General features: G+C 46.3%; 1 protein-coding gene across 1 annotated transcript in view; it reads left to right on the top strand.

Annotated features, from left to right (window-relative positions):
* PDK1 (pyruvate dehydrogenase kinase 1) overlaps positions 1 to 17,753 on the top strand; it is a 44,937-nt gene extending 27,184 nt beyond the window's left edge. Inside the window, exons 10-11 of the mRNA XM_044303545.1 lie at positions 8,872 to 8,985; positions 17,126 to 17,753. Coding sequence (XP_044159480.1) covers positions 8,872 to 8,985; positions 17,126 to 17,266 — 255 coding nt within the window. The 3' untranslated portion in view covers positions 17,267 to 17,753. The remainder of the gene's footprint in view (positions 1 to 8,871; positions 8,986 to 17,125) is intronic.
* The last annotated feature ends 1,238 nt before the right edge of the window (positions 17,754 to 18,991 follow it).

Here is an 18,991-nt window from a genome sequence, read left to right as displayed (position 1 = left end):
TATGGATCCAGCAGTGACTCATGGACCCCACTGACTTATAATTGGTTCCATCAAGATTTCTGATGTTTTCACAGCAAGAGTAGTTCTACATGTTGGGCTATTATTGCCATTAAAATTGTCAGAGTCTCTGATGCAGACTCATGATGACCGTGTGAACAGAGGCTAATAATTAATCAAACTTCCATCAGCCAAAGATTTAATCCACTTCTCGAAAGGTATGTGCATTTATATCTGGTGTCGCTACTAATTTACCGCAGCGGTAATTTCTAAATAAAATGTCTTCTTAGGGCATGTGGGGTGAGCAGCTTCCTGTTGAGGGATTTCCTGAAAAGATTTCCTAGACCTGCTTTTTTAGCCACTTGCAGCCCACACTACGGTAGATATATTGCAGACACGAGGAGAACTCCTGCCCATGGGTATTGATGTACAGTGATTTAAACGCATGCAGTTGTGGCCTCCAGATCTTCAGCAGCGGGCACCTAAGAAACCTTGTGAACCTTGGTTTTGTGGTTGCTGGGTTTCCCGACAATTAGTAAAGACAAGGCTCAGGCTGGCCCACAGAGGTACAGGTGAATCCCCTGGTGGGCCACGAGCAGGGTGGGACCCTCATCACCCACCCCCTGCACACCTGGCACAGTAGACTTACTACACTACATACAGATAGGCAGCGTACAGCATCTCAATCCATATAAAAACTGGGTAGATTATCATTACAGATGCATCTGGTGGCTGCGATGACCTGTAGACACAGCGGCAGGCCACCCAGTATGCTCCTTTTCTAGGCACCCGCCTTCTTAAAGTCACTGCAGGGACGCCTGTAATTAATCACCTTGTAACGTCTTGCTGCTGTCTGCCGCTGTGTGAGCGGGTAATATTTGCAGTCATCTGTGTAGTGGGCCCCAAAATTAATTTTACTGGTCGGCCCTAGGTATCCTAGTCTGACACTGGATAGGACTAGAACTTCCAGCATGTCCATTCTGTTATTATGGGATATCAGCAGACCATTCCGAGAGGGAGTATAGGAGAGGACTACAACTTACAAGGTTTCTCAGGTCATCACAGGTCCTTCAGCTCTTGCACTGTAGCAGATTATAGTGCCCGCCCTGCGGCGCCCCCCACCCCCTTCTTCCTTGAAAATCTCAGATATTTTTGGTAATTTGTAAATTTCGGCTGGACAATTTTTTTAAGGTCCCAGAAAGAGGACATATCTGGAAAAAAAGAGGACATTTGGTCACCCTAAAGACTGTTCTGGAGGAGGATATGACACTTGTGGGGCACGGTGGCTGTCACTTATGGCACAACTATGGATATGGTGGAAACTTATAAAGCTCAGCCAAAGCCCTCTATAGGACATTTATCTGTTATGGGGGAACCGTGACTGGCATCTGTAGGGGAGGAACGATAAAACTATGGCAAGTTCTGGAGGTAGTGGATGAAATGTCAATGGCTGTCTCTTATGGTAGCACTGTGGTTGTTGTGTTAGACAGGCATTGTGGCTAGCAACTATGGGGGCACCGTGGATGGCATTTTGTAGGGGCACCATGGTTGTCACCTTTGGCATCAGTGTGAATAGCTCCTATGTTACCAGTATTGCTGGGAGTTGTAGTGACAGCGTGGATTTCACTTATGGAGACTCAGTAGCTGGCCGTTGTGGGGCCACTGGGATATCACTGCGGGTAACACCTATGGGGTCAGTATTGCTGGGATTTCTTGGGGAACTATGGCTGCCAGTTACAGAGACAGCAGAGGAAACTTATGGGGGCATTGACTGGCACTTATATGGCGTTGTCGGTCACTATGTCTGTTGGGGACATTGTGAATAGCACAAGGGGCCCACAACTGTAAGATCTGTAGGAGTGGTGTGGCTGGCACTAACTATGGTTGGCAGTTATGAGGGCAATTCCAGACACTTGACTAAATGTATGAGGGCTCAGTCTGACATTTATGGTAAAGGAACACAATGAGGGCACTGGGACTGCGACTCGTGGTATTATTACTGTACTGTGATGATACAGATATGTGAAAAATCTGTTCCAACGTACATCTTAGACCTCATTTACCAAGGACTGTCTTTGTTGCCCCGAGCAACCAAACAGAGCTCAGCTTTCATTTGTTTAACTGCGCTGGAAAAAATGAAAGCTGCTCTCTGATTGGTTGCTATGGGCAATGAAGACAGTCTTACTGGTAGATAGCACTGAGGAATAAGAACCCATTCCTCAAGGTGGAGGTGCGCCTATGTTATTATTTATTGTATGTAATCCCCTAATATATATGATACACATTTATATATTTAGGCTAGGCTGTGTTCCAATTTAGACACAAAATGGGACATGCTTCTAAATTTGCAGCTTTCCAACACCATAGAACTGGCATAGAAGATTGATCCATTCGCCCCACAGCGTTCACCTGAACAGTCGTTGACCCTCTGGGTCACCAGCGACTGTTCTCGTTTGGTGCAACGGTGCTGGGACTCCTAACACTGCTCTGAGTCCTAGCAGCGCTCTGCTGACTTGGTTATTTCGTAATGATTTTCATTTTAAGGGATATTCCCATCGGGGACATTTATGGCATATCCATAGCATGGGGCTTCGAAGTGTACAGCAAGTCACGCATGTTTGGCCACCCTTCATTTTGGTTAGGAAATTTTCAGGAGTCCCATAGTGGTGAATGGAGAGGTGGCCGCGCTTGTGCTGCTTGTTCTCCATTCGCTGCTATGAGACTTCCGAAAACAGCCGAGCGCGCTCACTATTTTTCCTATCGATATATGCCGTATATGTCCCAGATGGGAATATCCTTTTAACCTCCTCCCTGAGAAAATCATGCATACACCCATGAAACCAAACGCAAATTAAAGAAACAGAATAAAGACACAGAACACGGTAATTGGGGGATAAATGGCCAAATTGTTTATTTAAAATATAAAAAATTGGCAAACCCCCGACTCACAGAGAGTCACCCTCCAGCACTCAGGAGAGGAAAACCCCCTGTGGAGGAAACCTCTAGGGAACCATGGCTGGAGGGCTGCCCTTCCCTTGGGCTTAGAGGGTAATGCCACTATGTGGCTGCCACAAATAGTAGGGGGGGGGGGGTGCAGCAGCCGGGCTGATCTGGTTGACTAGACGGATGTCCCTTTTCTCCCGTTGGGCAATGGACTTCCTGCTAGAACCTCCAAATTTCTTCAAGGTGCGGTGGGCGGGGGTGGTCAAGCTCAAGGTCCTCAGGCCATCAAGTACGGCACCAAATATGGCCGCTCTTTCGCTTTTTACAAGGGTTCTTCTCTTATGACACACATGCTTGTGATGTCACATGTGTCTATGACTAATGTTGGTGGCAGTGTTCTGAAGGGTTAACCCTTTATTGACTGTCAAAGTGCCTTACTACAGAGGTCTTTAATTCCTTCCTTACTGCACTTCGTCAATATACTCCAATTTGGATAACCGCTTTATATTTATTGTCCCCTGACGATTGTAGAGTTTCTGCTTCGGGGGAGCAGGTTTGTTCTGTAACTGACACCCACTGGTCCAGGTGCCGACACTGAGCCCCCAGACCAGTGGCTCTTATTTAATCCCTTCCAGACTGCACTATGTAAATGAACAGACTAACAGCTCGGTCCGTTCAGCTTTATATGTGACCCTTGACCCTATCCTGGGACCGCACTTGAGGACCGCGCAGCCATGAGATGGACACTTGCATCTTGACTTTACTCCTGCAGGAGGCGCAGTGCTTAGCAGTTACAGTCACCTGATGGTTACATTGTTATTATAAGCTTGGCGGTTACTTTGGGCAACTGAACAGTCTATCAGGTAAACAGCTTGATGGTGTCAGTCTTTTACTGAGGCACACGGCCCTATAGTTACAGATCTCGGTTGCAGTTTCTGACAACTCACGCTTGCCAAGATGTGGTGGCGAACGTGGATCAGGGCTCTCTTTGTCAGGGTCACGCTATGGAGGGCATTAGACACTCTCTCTTTTCTCCTCCCAACTGTCATCTTCCCCTCCAACTGCCTCTTTCTGTCTTCTCTCCTGGACTGAGCCTAGACATCTGATTAGTGCTGGACTCTATTCAGACCCCTTTACACATCGGTTTGAACGGAGTCCAGGATAGGACCAAGGGTCACATATAAGATTGAACGGACCATGCTATTAGTCTGTTCATTTACATGGTGCGGTCTGGAAAGGATTAAATAAGAGCCACTGGTCTGGGGGCTCGGTGTCAGCACCTGGACCAGTAGGTGTCCATAACAGAACAAACCTGCTCCCCCGAAGCAGAAACCCTGCGATCGTCAGGGGACAATAAATATATGGCGTATGTTGAAAAAGTGTGGTCAGAAAGGGTTGATGGTCTCTGCAGTAAGGCACATTAACAGTCACTAAAGGGTTAACCCTTCAGAACACTACCTCCAACATTAGTCATACCTGTGACATCGTGTGTCATAAGGGAAGAACCCTTGTAAAAAGCGGGTGAGCGGCCATATTTGGTGCCGTACTTGATGGCCTGAGGACCTTGAGCTTGACCACCCCAGCCCACCGCACCTTGAAGAAATTTGGAGGTTCTAGCAGGAAGTCCATCGCCCAACAGGAGAAAAGGGACATCCGCCTAGCCAACGAGAGCAGCCCGGCTGCTGCCCCCCACCCTACTATTTATGTGGCAGCCACATAGTGGCATTACCCTCTAAGCCCAAGGGAAGGGCAGCCCTCCAGCCATGGTTCCCTAGAGGTTTCCTCCACAGGGGGTTTTCCTCTCCTGAGTGCTGGAGGGTGACTCTCCGTGAGTCGGGGGTTTGCCAATTTTAATATTTTAAATAAACAATTTGCCCATTCAGCCCCCAATTAACATGTTCTGTGTCTTTATTTTATTTTGTGTTCTTTGGTTTCAGGGGTGTATGCATGATTTTCTCAGGGAGGAGGTTAAAGGGGTATTCCCTCTGGGACATATACAATATATATTGATAGGATGTTCCATAAATGTCCTATAGGTGGGGCCCCACCTCCGGGACCCGCTCATATCTCCAGAACAGGAGTCCGAAGTAAATGGAGAGCACATTGCGCATGCAGGGGTCCTCTCCATTCATTGCTATGGGAGTTCCAAAATAGAGAGCAAGCGCGACTGTTTTTGGAAGTGCTATAGCAGTGAATGGAGAACAAGCAGCACAAGCGCGGCCACCTCTGCATTCACCACTATGAGACTCCTGAAAATGTCCAAACCAGCGCTCAGCTATTTTCTGAAGTTCCATAGCGGTGAATGAAGGGTGGCTGCGCATGCGTGACTTGCTGTACACTTCGGGGGCCCTATCCTATGGATATACTATCAATGTCCCAGATGGGAATATCCCTTAAAGTCAAATTCATTATGAAATAACCAAGTCAGCTGCTAGGGCTCAGAGCAGTGTTAGGAGTCCCAGCACTGTGGCACCAAATGAGAACAGTCGCTGGAGACGCCGAAGGTCAGTGACTGTTCAGGTGAACGCTGTGGGCCGAATGGATCAATCTTCTACAGCAGTTTTATGGCGTCCGGAAGTTGCAAATTTAGATGCATGTATTTTGTGTCTAAATTGGAACACAGCCTGGCTTAAATATATAAATACGTATTATGTGTGTGTGTGTATATATATTATTAGGGGATTACATACAATAAATAATAACATAGGATCACCTCCAAAGCTATCTACCAGTAAGACTGTCTTTATTGACCATAGCAACCAATCAGAGAGCAGCTTTCATTTTTCCCTAGCAGTTAAAGAAATGAAAGGTGAGCTCTGATTGGTTGCTCCGGGCAACAAAGACAGTCCTTGTAACTAAGGCCTATAATCACAGTACAGTAATAACATCACAAGTCGTAGTCCCAATGCCCTTATTGTGTCCCTTCACCATAAATGTGAGACTGAGCCCTAATTTACTCAAGAGTCTGGGATTGCTTTCATAACTGCCAACCATAGTTAGTGCCAGCCACACACACAGATCCTAGAGTTCTGTCAGCGCAAGGCGGGCACTATAATGTGCAAGAGCTGAAGGACGTGTAATGATGTCACCATCATTTGATCAGTGCAGGAGGGGGCAGAGCTCAGCAGTGGAGAGGAGAAGTGGGAAGGACCTGTGATCATATCCACCGTTGGGCCCCTAGTCCCCCCCCACCCCCTGCACACCTGGCACAGTGGAGTGACTGCACTACATATAGATGGGATGCATACAGCATCTCAACCAGCCTATTTCCATATAAAAACTAGGTAGATTATTATTTTAAATGCACCCGCCTTCTTGAAGTCACTACAAGGACCCCCCCATATCAATCATTTTGTAACGTCTTGCTGCTGTGTGAGCAGGTAACATTTGCATGTATCTGTGTGGTGGGCCCCAACAGTGAATTTTACTGGAGGGCCCAAGGCACCCCACTCCGACATTGGTAAAGACCCCTCTGTTTCCCTGTGATACTTTCTGTTAAAGGATAACTGTCACACTTAGACCCTAATTTCAATTTTCATGTATGTAGTTAATAATAACATGATATTCCAGAATCAGTTACTATTAGACTGACTTACCCCATATTTAATAAGATTCAGCCCTTAGCAACCAGTCTGCATAAAACTGCAATTTCACTATTCAGTTAAGATGGCCGCCACTGCCCTCACCCTGAGGCTAATCCCGCCTGCCCTCACTAGCCAGTAACAATAGCCCCCCAAAAGTGTCAGTAACCAGAGCCCTCCCCCTAAAGGGTTAATCTCCTGCAGCACAAAGGGGTCCTCTTCCCACATGTTGCTTTCATTTATACACTGAGCAGACGGCAGATCTCCCTTCCCTGGTCTGCGCTGCTTCAACTCTGCATTGTCCCAGTCTGCTGAGTGAGGGAGCGTCTGCCAAGCGCAGGGACAGGGAGAAGTGCACACAGCCCAGGCACTGTTATCAGCTGCTGGGGAGGACCTGGCTGTAATCATTTACACACAGTCCCTGGCTGTCTGTAATCTGACCTTGCACGCTGCCTGCTTCTGCGTCCTCCGTCCTTCAACACATAGACAGACCTGCCTAGCAACCTGATTTTAAGCACAGGTAAAAGTAGGCAGTACAGGGAACAAAACTGTGGAATTAAGGGGCAATTGAGTACACAGTGAAAAGTTGAAATAGGGCCACCAAGGTGATATTAATCACCACAATCCAATACTCCCCAAAAATAAATATGACAGTTATAGGCTTGTCCTAAAGCAGTGATTTCCAACCTATGGCTCTCCAGCTGTTCCAAGACTATTACTACCACCATGCCCCGATAGCTGCTGTCGGAGCATAATGACAGTTGTAGTTTTGCAACAGCTGGAGAGCTACATATTGATGAACATTGTCCTAAAAGATGAATGAGTTCATTATAATATACATGAATAATGTACCGATGACTTGGTATGAAGACATTTCAATAAAATTTTCTTGTAAATGAAACCTTAAAGGGAACCTGTCATCACCTTTATGCTGCCCGTACTAACAGCAGCATAGCGTAGAGACAGGTGAGTTGATTTCAGCGGTCTGTCATTAAAAATGTATAAGTGGTTGCCAAGAACCGACATTATAATCATTGCAACCCAGGCATTGAAAAGAGTCAAATCTACCTGAGAAGAGTCCTGGTTATTCCTGCTCTCCTGCCCATCTGCTGATGGCTGACCGTCTTCTACCTAGTTTTCTCCCTTTCTCTCTAGGAGAGAACTGCCAATCATCAGCAGATGGGGTGAGAGCAGGAGATTATAATAACCAGGACTCTTCTCAGGTAGATTTGACTCTTTTCCAGGCCTGGGCTGCAATGATTATGATGCTGCTTCTCAGCAACCACTTACTTTTAGCTCATGAGTCACACACCGCTGAGATCAGCATTAAGTCACTACTTTATGCCGCCCTCAGTGAGGTCACCATAAGGCTACTTTCACACTTGCGCTTGATCGGATCCGTTCTGAACGGATCCGATCATATTAATGCAGACGGAGGCTCCGTTCAGTACGGATCCGTCTGCATTAATAACTTAGAAAAAATTCTAAGTGTGAAAGTAGCCTGAGCGGATCCGTTCAGACTTTCAATGTAAAGTCAATGGGGGACGGATCCGCTTGAAGATTGAGCCATATGGTGACATCTTCAAGCGGATCCGTTCCCATTGACTTACATTGTAAGTCTGAACGGATCCGCTCGCCTCCGCACGGCCAGGCGGACACCCGAACGCTGCAAGCAGCGTTCAGCTGTCCGTGCGGAGGCGAGCGGAGCGGAGGCTGAACGCCGCCAGACTGATGCAGTCTGAGCGGATCCGCGTCCATTCAGACTGCATCAGGGCTGGACGGAGGCGTTTGGGTCCGCTCGTGAGCTCCTTCAAACGGAGCTCACGAACGGACCCATGAACGCTAGTGTGAAAGTAGCCTAAAGCTGATGACAGGTTCTCTTTGAAGAAAAAATTCAATAAATGTAGTTTTATATTGCTTTTATTAAATAAATGATACAAGACAGAAATAAATGCAAAAATAACTTGTATGTACCTAAGTGGCACCTAAAAAATATTTTTACTGTGTCATAGCTGTGTGAGGCCTTACATTTAAAAAAAAATTTATTTGCAGAGGGTAAATTTTAATGCGTCAATTACGTACATATAAGTTATGCCTAGAGGATTGCTGCAAAAGACATTTGCTACTTTAATGGCTGTGACGCTAAAGGGGTATTCCAGCTTCAACCCGTTTTGCAGCGAGCTGGCCTCAGCGGTGACTCAGCAGTAATGTGCCACTTGGGGACACCGCTGAAGCCAGTGATTGGCTGCAAAAATCACATGATTTCACTAGCAGTCAATCCTGTGTAATTGCACAGAATACATTACCAGTTTTGTAATATTTTTTTTTTCTCTGTCCATGTGGTTAACAGGCTGGGTTCGGCTATGGCTTACCTATATCCAAACTCTATGCGCGGTACTTCCAAGGAGATCTGAAGTTGTATTCATTAGAAGGATATGGAACGGACGCTGTAATATATATTAAGGTATGGCAAGATACGGATCTTATTACGTATTATGTACGTCCCAGGTACATGCACCCAGCCTGTAGTAGTTAGAGGACTTTTCACAGGTTCTGACATTACCTGGCACTGTAGGGCAGGTTTACTAGATGACATATCGTAGATAATTTTTTTTATTTTATTTTTTTAATTTTTTTTTATTAAGTTTGAGAGATTCCGTACAATGACAAGCAAATTACACATATCGGGCAATTCGAAGGTATTACATTTTCCTCCATACACCATTGCGTTACATCAATCAAAGTATAGCAGAGATCAATTCAAACAATACATTTGGAATCTCATTTTCAATTTTCACCCCCCCCCCCCCATTAAACTGATATACCCCCTGGTCTCCTCTCCCCCTCCCCCCAACCCATCTGATGCTGATCAGTTGTCCTAGGAATATCTCAAGGAAACTCTAAGCGCAATAGAGCCAGCTGCCCCTACATAGGTTTCTCAGAAAATTAGAACATATCCCCCCCTTCCGAACGCAAATAGGCTTGGTCTCCAAGTGAGTCTGAAAGTGACATCTGGAATTTATCCGGTTACTTGCAATGGACCTAGATCTCCCTTTAAGTCTTCTTTTAGATACCATGCTGTCAGCCTGAATGGGCTCATAATTTTCATGAACTCTGTGTTCGGAACATATGACAAAACAAACAGTTTCCATGTCCGAAATAGACGCTGTCCAAGCACCTCTTTGCAGTTTAATGCTTCTAACCATTCCAAATGAAATAAGTTACGCATTTGAGCTACCACCATTGCCATAGTGGGGACCTCGGTTGATAGCCAAAGCTGAAGCAGTCACCTTTTTGCAACCATAAATAGTTTGTGACCCACCAATGGTATTTTAAAAAGATCAACTTCCTTCTCCTCTAAAGTCTGGTTAGCTGAATGATGTTTAGCATCACAATGCAGTATTGCCGCCGATGGCGTAACTGCAGCGCGTATTTTGCTAATCTTCCCCAACATCTGGCCTATTTCCCACCAGTACCCACCCAACTTCGAGCACAGCCATAGACCATGATCTAGATCTGTCTTGGGGGTGTCACACTTGGGGCAAGCTGTAACCCTGGGTTCACACCTGAGCGTTCCTCAAACGCGCGTTTTTGTCGCGCGTTTTTATGCACGTTTTTTGTAATAGTAAACGCGCGTTTGACGCGCGTTTGTGTCATTGACTGCAGTGTCCTATGGCCACAAACGCGCGTCAAAACGCCCCAAAGAAGCTCAAGTACTTGTTTGAGCGTCGGGCGTTTTACAGCGCGTTCGTACGCGCTGTAAAACGCCCAGGTGTGAACCCTTCCCATAGGGAAGCATTGGTTTTCATGTCTTAAGCGTTTTACAGCGCGTTTGAACGCGCTGTAAAACGCTCAGGTGTGAACCCAGGGTGAGTCTCCCTGGATTAGCCGGTGAACTAGGGATATCAAATCCATATATAGCATGGTGTAAGATTTTTACGTGGGTTTCCCTCCATGTTTCATTTATTATGGCCTTGCGCATTGCTGAAATCCCTGACCAGATCGTTTCATGAATCTCCACCACCCCTAATTTTTTGGCCCACTTTTTAAATATTCCCCTGTTATCTTTAGCTCTCCACCTATCTCTCAGCACATGGTGTAGCATTGACAGTGACCTCTTCGTCTTGACACTTATGAACGAATCAAAATCATTTGGTTTCCATTCCATTGACAGATCTTTAGATAAACTCCTGCAGTAATTTTTTACTTGAGTATACTGCATGAACGAGGAACTTCCTAATGCCCATTTACTTATTAATTCCTGCAAAGTTGCCCACCTCCCCTCAGATTCATGGAACATATCGCCAATTTTATTCAACCCCTTGAGGGCCCAGTCTTTAAAAAATACATTATCACTACCTGATCGGAACGATGGGTTCCCCCGTATAGGGAGGTGTTTGGATATCTGGTATGGGAGATGGAAATGGGTTCTCAGGGCTTTCCAGGCTACCGTCGTGTCCCTTATTATAAGAGAGGATTTGATGTGAACCGGTAGAGTGGGCCTCTTAGCATGTAGCAAAGCCACCAGGTCCCAGGGCCGCGCCAACTCCTGCTCTAAGGCCAAGTTTGAGTAGTGATTTGTCCCATTGACCCAGTCTAAGATGTGTCTACTGATACACGTCAAGTTGTAGCCTCTAATATCAGGAAAATTCAGCCCTCCCTCCTCCTTCCTCAATTTAAGCTTATCCAGTGCAATTCTAGGCCTCTTTCCCTGCCAGATAAAACGAATGAATCTACTTTCCAATAATTGAACATCCGCGTGGCGAATGAGAAGCGGGATAGTCTGGAGTGGATAAAGAAGCTTCGACATACTCATCATTTTAATGAGATGACATCTACCTACTAAGTTTAGCGGCAAACCCTGCCACCTATCCAACTCTTCTATTATCTTAGCTATGAGAGGGGGAAAATTCAAGGTATACAACGAATGCGGGTCTCTGCCAATATGAATGCCCAGATACTTGCTACTCCCTTGCGCCCTTGTTATATTCAAGTGTTTCGGTATCTGATATCCCCCCGCATCCTTCTGGGATAGGGCCAACATCTCGCATTTTGACGCATTCAATCTATACCCCGAATAGGAACCAAAGTGATTCAGAGCCTGAAAAATTTGCTCTATGTGCTTTCTAGGGTTGGCTATAAATTGCATTATATCATCTGCGTATAGTGCAACCTTCAGTTGCCTAGTCCCTATCCCTTCATATAAATCTGAATGGCTTAAGAACCTAGCTAGTGGTTCAATGGAAAGGTTAAACAAGAGGGGTGATAGAGGGCACCCCTGGCGTGTCCCCTTCTGGAGATAGAAGGGCTTGGACAAGAATCCCGGAGTAGATATCCGTGCCCTAGGTAGTCTGTACAATTGCGTGAGAAAAACCCTAAAAGTCCCCAAGAACCCCATCTTATCCAAAACTGCCTCCAGCCATGCCCATCTCACATTGTCGAAAGCTTTCTCAGCATCTAAAGTGAGCATGGCTGGAGCCTCCCCAGGTCGCGGTCGGTGGCAAACTCTGTCCAAGACCGTTAATACCGTGCGGATATTTGTTACCGCTGAACGGCCCTGCACAAATCCCACTTGCTCTTTACCAATGAGTGAAGATAATATGGCCGCCAAACGATCTGCAATAATCTTTGATAAAATTTTGGTATCCACATTAATTAGTGAGATCGGTCTATAGGACCCCGGTAGTAAGGGGTCTTTAGCCGGCTTGAGAAGTAATTTGATATAGGACATGTTTTCCTGGTCTGGGGATGCTTTACCCTGTAGTACTGCATTATACCATTGTAGTAGGACTGGCGTTACTTGCCCTAATAGTGCTTTATAATATTCCCCGGGGTGCCCGTCTGGACCCGGCGCTTTGGCATTGCCTAACTTTTTAATGACTGATTGAAGTTCTTCAAGTCCTACCTCTCTATTAAGGAGTTGTAATTGTTCCGTGCTGAGACATGGTAATTTTACCTTTTCCAGGAGGGAATCCGTAAGATCAGGTCTGGTGGTATCTTGGTATAATTTCTCATAATATTCGCCTAGCATGGAATTTATCTTAGAAGGGTCAGTAATGACTTGCCCTTTCCGTTCCTTAAAGAGGACCTTTCACTACTCTACAAATGAAAAACTAACTATACCTGTGGGCAGAGCGGCGCCCAGGGGTCCCCCTGCACTTACTAGTAAGTCTGGGCGCCGCTCCGTTCGCCCGGTATAGGCTCCGGTGTCTGCGCTCCCTCTGACTGATTTCTTGTAGGAGGCGTGTCCCTTGCTGCACTGCTGGCCAATCGCAGCGCACAGCTCATAGCCAGGCTATGAGCTGTGCGCTGCGATTGGCCAGCAGTGCAGCAAGGGACACGCCTCCTACAAGAAATCAGTCAGACGGAGCTGAGACACCGGAGCCTATACCGGGCGAACGGAGCGGCGCCCAGACTTACTAGTAAGTGCAGGGGGACCCCTGGGCGCCGCTCTGCCCACAGGTATAGTTAGTTTTTCGTTTGTAGAGTAGTGAAAGGTCCTCTTTAAGGCCAGATATGAACTGAGGGGCTCGCCTGCCTTTTGCAAGATTTGCCATAAGGCGCCCAGATTTGTTTCCAAATCTGTGCAAGGTAGCCGTAAGTCTAGTATTATTTAGCATCTCCCTGTTTTTTTCATTAGCCTCAAAAGCTCCCCTGGCATCTAACCACTTTTGTCTATTAAGGGCTGTAGGGCTCCTCCTGTAGTCCTGGTAAGAGTCTCTGACTAGCAAGCTTGTTTCCGAAGCCCAAAGACATAACTCATAATTTTCCCCCGTATGACGACTTTAGAGGCGTTCCACAACAGCTCCGGTGACTCTGTATGTACCTGGTTGTCACCCATGTATTCCTCCCACCATGCAATTAACTTGTTAATAAAATCACCAGATTCGAAGGGAATCTCCACAAATAGTCGAGTCCCTTGGGGTATGTATCTCTCACTTGTATCCAGATTGGGGAGTGATCTGATATCACCAAGTCGCCAATTACAGCCTTTTCCACCTTTCTCATCAAATCAGAGCTGGTCAGTATATAATCTATACGCGACCAAGAATCCTGCGAGTGAGAATAGAAGGAGTAGGATCTTTCATCAGGGTGCAATTGGCGCCATGGATCAACCAATACCACCCCTTCCATCAATCTACCTAATGCTCTGTCATGGTTGCTTGTAGCTGCCTTTGGGGAATTACCACGCTGCCTGTCTTCTGCCTCTCTCACCACAGAATTGAAATCCCCCCCCCCCCCCCCACTATTTTATTCGCGCAGGGGCCAGTCAGTAATTTGGATTCTAGATCCTTAAAAAAATTCCCATTGTTTTTGTTGGGGCCATACACATTATAGATGCTATAGTGTGTTCCTTGAACTGCAATCGGGATTTGGATAAGTCGTCCCCCTTCATCCGAAAATGATCCTAGAACCTGACAATTTAGATTTTTGTTAATTAGGATTAGTACCCCAGCTTTTTTACGACCGAAGCCGAACCATACACTTTCCCTACCCACAATTTATTCATCCTTGCAAAATCGTTCTCTGCAAGGTGCGTTTCCTGAAGTAGCACTATATCCGGGTCGGCCCTCTTCAGGTGACGCAACACCATCCATCTCTTGTGGGGTGATCTTAGGCCCTTGACATTCCAGGATATGACTTTCATTCTCCTAAGTGCTATACAATAAAGAACGGGAAGGGTCAAAATCCTTATCCCCTATTCGATTAGAATACGCTCCCTTGAGAAATAGAACAACTAATCTCCAGCAAATATAACGAGTTCCCCTCCCCCCCCCCCCTCTGCAAACAGTAACTGTAAAACAATGACCGTCAACACCAACGGTTAAACCAGCCCCACCCCCCACCAACTGTGTACTGGTCTGCCATTACATTATAGCTCATCTTCCACCACGTGGCGTTAGCGGCCTACACATTCCTATGAGGTGCTAATGACTTGGTACTATTGGAACCTATGAAACATACTAAACATTTTAGCACCAGAGCTCACAATAACTTCACCCGTTACGGCATCTAACATCAGTACCGCACTTGCCCATGGGCTAACATTACATTGCAATTAACTACATCAGGTTAAACTGGAGTTCTTAACTGACGCGTGGCGCACGGCCCCTTCCAGGAGGCTGCTCACCACCTCTACGACCACGGTCCCTCTGAGAAAGACGTTTCTCCTCTGGGCTGCTTGATCTCTCCCAACGCTTATAATTACCCCTGCCACGGTCAGCCAAGTCCCGTACATCCTCAGCATTCAGCAGGTCTTGCAGGGAATCCGTCGCTGCGGAGGGGTCGCTAAATACAGCAGAAGTTCCATCTGGCATGGCCACTCTCAGCGTAGCCGGGTATTGTAGCTGAAATTTGATCTGACAGCGGTATAAAGCCGAGCATAATCCGCTAAACTCCCTCCTTTGTTTCGCGACTTGAGCAGAATAGTCCGCAAATAGCAGAATTACCTGTCACTTAATCCTTATCGCAATAGTCCAGGTACCGCATGATTACTGGACGGGGTCTCTGCAGTGAGTTGTTGCTGCTCCGGCCAGGTGAACTGTTCGGGTCTGGTGGCGTTCCGATCCGGTGTGCACGCTCAACTTTGTGCTTTCCATCCAGCCCCAGGGCCCGTGGTAGGTCAATTTCGCATATCTCTTTGAGGGCTTGTGCTTTCACCGCCTCAGGTAGACCCAGGAGTCTCAAATTGTTCCTCAATACGGTCTTTCAGAATGATATTATGGTTCTGTAACTCCTGAATGGCCAGGTTGGATTTGGAGTTTTCCTCCTCTAATGCAGAACATCGCTGCCCTAGGTCCACTAGGCACACATCATGCTGCCCCACAGTCTCATGCAGCTGCTGTAGGGACGCCGCCAGTGTTTTGGAGAGCGTCTCCTTGATATCTGGCGCCAAGTGTCTGGCCACCTCTATTGCCAGTGATTTATAATTTATTCTGGCCCCGTCCGACGGGTCACTGAGTGGCGAGTCTGGTAGGGCATCAATAACGCTTTCAACAGCGCTCGACGGAGACACAGGATCCAGGCCCTCCATCTTGCCTGATGTCTTGAGGTCGGCCTGTGTAGCGCCGCTCGGTACACGTTTTTTACCGCTCCGGAGCAGGTATCTGTCCATGGGCCTCTTGCAGGACGATCTAGAGAGATCGGGGATACAGTCCCGACCCTCACACTGCCGGTATGTAGCGTCCGGAGCTCGTTGTGGGTGAGGGATGGACGGAGCTCACTTACTCCTCGCCTTCCATCTCAGCGCCGGAACCGGAAGTCCCATATCGCTGTTTTGTTTACTGATGCGCTACTCTGTTGGAGCGATGCGCGCCCCATTCTGTTTTGCTGTTCTGTATGCTAATTAAAAGCATCGGTACAGGCAGGGGGAGACGGCCACATTTTTTTCAGAGGGCGTCTCCTTCTCCCTGGTCGCGAGCTGTTCAATCACAGCAGACCGCATCACTGCCATTGAGAAAAAACAGCCCACCTTCTGCCTGGCTGTAACGTGGTACACTGTGATTGGGCAGCTCATGACGAGGGAGAAGGAGATGCCCCCTAAGAAACACTGGTCTCCTCCTTCCTGTACTGATGCTATTGATTAGCATATAGGGCAGCAAATCAGAACAGGGGCCACAGCAGCGCAACGGAGCAGTGGATCAGAAAAAAAAAGTTGCGATATGACATCTAGTAAACATGCCCTACACTGCCAGGTATTAATATAGTAAATTTTGTAATGTCAGAACCCGTGAATGGTCCTCTTTAAGGGGGTATGCCACAATTGTCATTTATAACCTTTCCACGGGAGTGGCACCGCACATACTGGACCGCTGCACCTTTCGCTACAGAGATTGAGTGAAGAGGAATTTTAATGGAGCGGCAGGCAAACGTGCAGCGGTGGGGCAATCAGACATTTATCGGCTATCCTACCTTTATCTCTGTTTCCAATTCTTAAAGGGTTTGTCCCATCTCAACATTTAAAGAAAAGGTGTCATCAGAAGATGACCTATTGTTTAAATCACGTTTCTGTGTTTTAACTTTTTTAAACAATTTTTGATGGTGTTCTTTTAATTTTTAATGGCATAGTGATATGCCTCAAAGAGGACCTGTCACCGCTCCTGACAGGCCTGTTTTAATAGCTTCATGCATTCCCCATGTAATAACAATTCTGGAACATCTATTCTTATGACTCTATGATGTGCTGTTCCTTTATTATTTCTACTGGAACAGTCTGAAAATGGCAGCACTGATTGGATAGTCAGTCTGTGCTGGAACATTCCCCCCCCCCAAACTGGTTACCTCCCCTCTGTACCCTTACTGAAGGCTAATAGCAATTCATTCATAACTTCTTCTAGTAAAAATAATAAAGCAATGGCACAACATAGAGCCATAAGAATTGTAATTACATGGGGAATGCATGTAGCTATTAAAACAGTCCTGTCAGGAGTGGTGACAGGTCCTCTTTAAATGTTGAGATAGGACAACCCCTTTAATTATTTGGACCCAATGGACCAGCCAACAATTTTTTTTTTTGTAAACTGTCATAGTCCTATATATTGGAAAATCCCACTCCTTGGGCTGCAGTTTGAAAAATAACCTATTTTCTTCCCCCCCATAACCAGGCTTTATCTACAGATTCAATAGAGAGGCTCCCTGTGTATAATAAGTCAGCATGGAAGCATTATAAATCCAACCTGGAGGCTGACGATTGGTGTGTGCCGAGCAGCGAACCTAAAGACATGACCACTTTCCGCAGCAGCTGAACAGCTGTCGTTTTCGGGACATCTTGGACCCAGCCTGTCACTCAGTCTCATTGTTCAGTTTGCACCCTTTATATATTATTCAGCGCTTATAAACTGTGCATTCTGTGATGAAATCTATTGTATGAGCTTACCCCTGCCTCCTGTGGCCAGTTATACAGAAAACAGATCATAATACGCGCAGCAGCGTATATGGCCGATCAGGTGAGGAAGTTCTGACATCGAGATTTCACATACAAAAATATAATGTGATAAAACTATATACGTACTCATGTTTGATAGGCTGATAAATATAGTTGTCTTATTTTTGGAAAGCAGCACCAGAGTATGATTGAGGCCTGATGCACACGGCAGTTGTTTGGGGGCGGCTCGGATGCGGACCCACATCCGTTGCTCCGTTCCGTGGCCCCACTAAAAAAATATAACCTGTCCTATTCTTGTCCGCGCTTTGTGGACAAGAATAGGCATTTATATTGAAGGCTGTCCGTGCTGTTCCGCAAATTGCAGAATGCGCACGGACGCCATCCGTGTTTTGCGGATCGCAAAACACACCATGGTCGTGTGCATGAGGCCTAAAGAGCATTTCTCCTGAATAAAAAAAATATAATAAAATCACAGTTAAAAGGGTTTCTCCACCTAAATAGAGATCTGTTCCAGCAGCTGAATCCTCGAGCGAAAACTTCCATGCCTCCGTTCCGCACCGCAACTCCAGATTGCGGACCCATTCAAGTGAGCACACGGCCGGCGCCCAAATATTGCGGACCCACTGTTTGCGGGCCGCAATACGGCCACAGCCGGGCAATGGCCGTGTGCATGAGGCCTTACCCTGGAGGACTCAAAATGCACCCAGAACTTCATCTTCTGACATACGGTATATAATGCAGTGAAGTTGAATGCTGTTATTTTTTTTTTTTTTTTGTGTAACCGGAAAACCCCTTTTTAAGCTTTTTTTTTTTTTTTTTATTTTGGTGAAATGCTCTTTCATGAAAACCAGCATTTCAAGTCAAAGCAATCTGCATATTTTGTGTATTCCTTCTCTATTGCACTTCCCCCTTCATTATATTGGTTTTCTGCTTGTATTTTAGTAACGGGTGTGGTGTGAGGCTAAACAATAAATGCTATGGACACATTTAGAAGCAGTTTTTTTTTTTTTTTTTTATTATTATTGCATATTGCTCATTTTGGGCTAAAACCTTTTATTAAAACATTTTCCCGTTTTATTTCTACAGCTTTCAGTTTCAGTGCATTTGCAAGGCTCTCGACATCTCATTGAATCCATCAGAAAACTTTTTGTGTTGACTCGATTGGAAGCACTTATCTCTAAACTCCTAAGGCCCCTTTCACACGGGCGAGTATTCCGCGCGGATGCGATGCGCGAGTTGAACGCATTGCACCCGCACTGAATACCGACCCATTCATTTCTATGGGGCTGTTCACATGAGCGGTGATTTTCACGCATCACTTATGCGTTGCGTGAAAATCGCAGCATGCTCCTCTTTGTGCGTTGCGGTGCAATAATCCACGCAACGCAGGCCGCATAGAAGTGAATGGGGTTGCGTGAAAATCGCAAGCATCCGCAACCAAGTGCAGATGCGGTGTGATTTTCACGCACGGTTGCTAGGAGACGATCGGGATGGAGACCCGATCATTATTATTTTCCCTTATAACATGGTTATAAGGGAAAATAATATCATTCTGAATACAGAATGCATAGTAAAATAGCGCTGG

The sequence above is a fragment of the Bufo gargarizans genome, chromosome 8, assembly GCF_014858855.1.
Source record: "Bufo gargarizans isolate SCDJY-AF-19 chromosome 8, ASM1485885v1, whole genome shotgun sequence".
Classification (NCBI taxonomy): Eukaryota; Metazoa; Chordata; class Amphibia; order Anura; family Bufonidae; genus Bufo; species Bufo gargarizans.
Note: the sequence above shows the minus strand (reverse complement) of the source record. Positions and strands in the feature narration are given on the sequence as shown.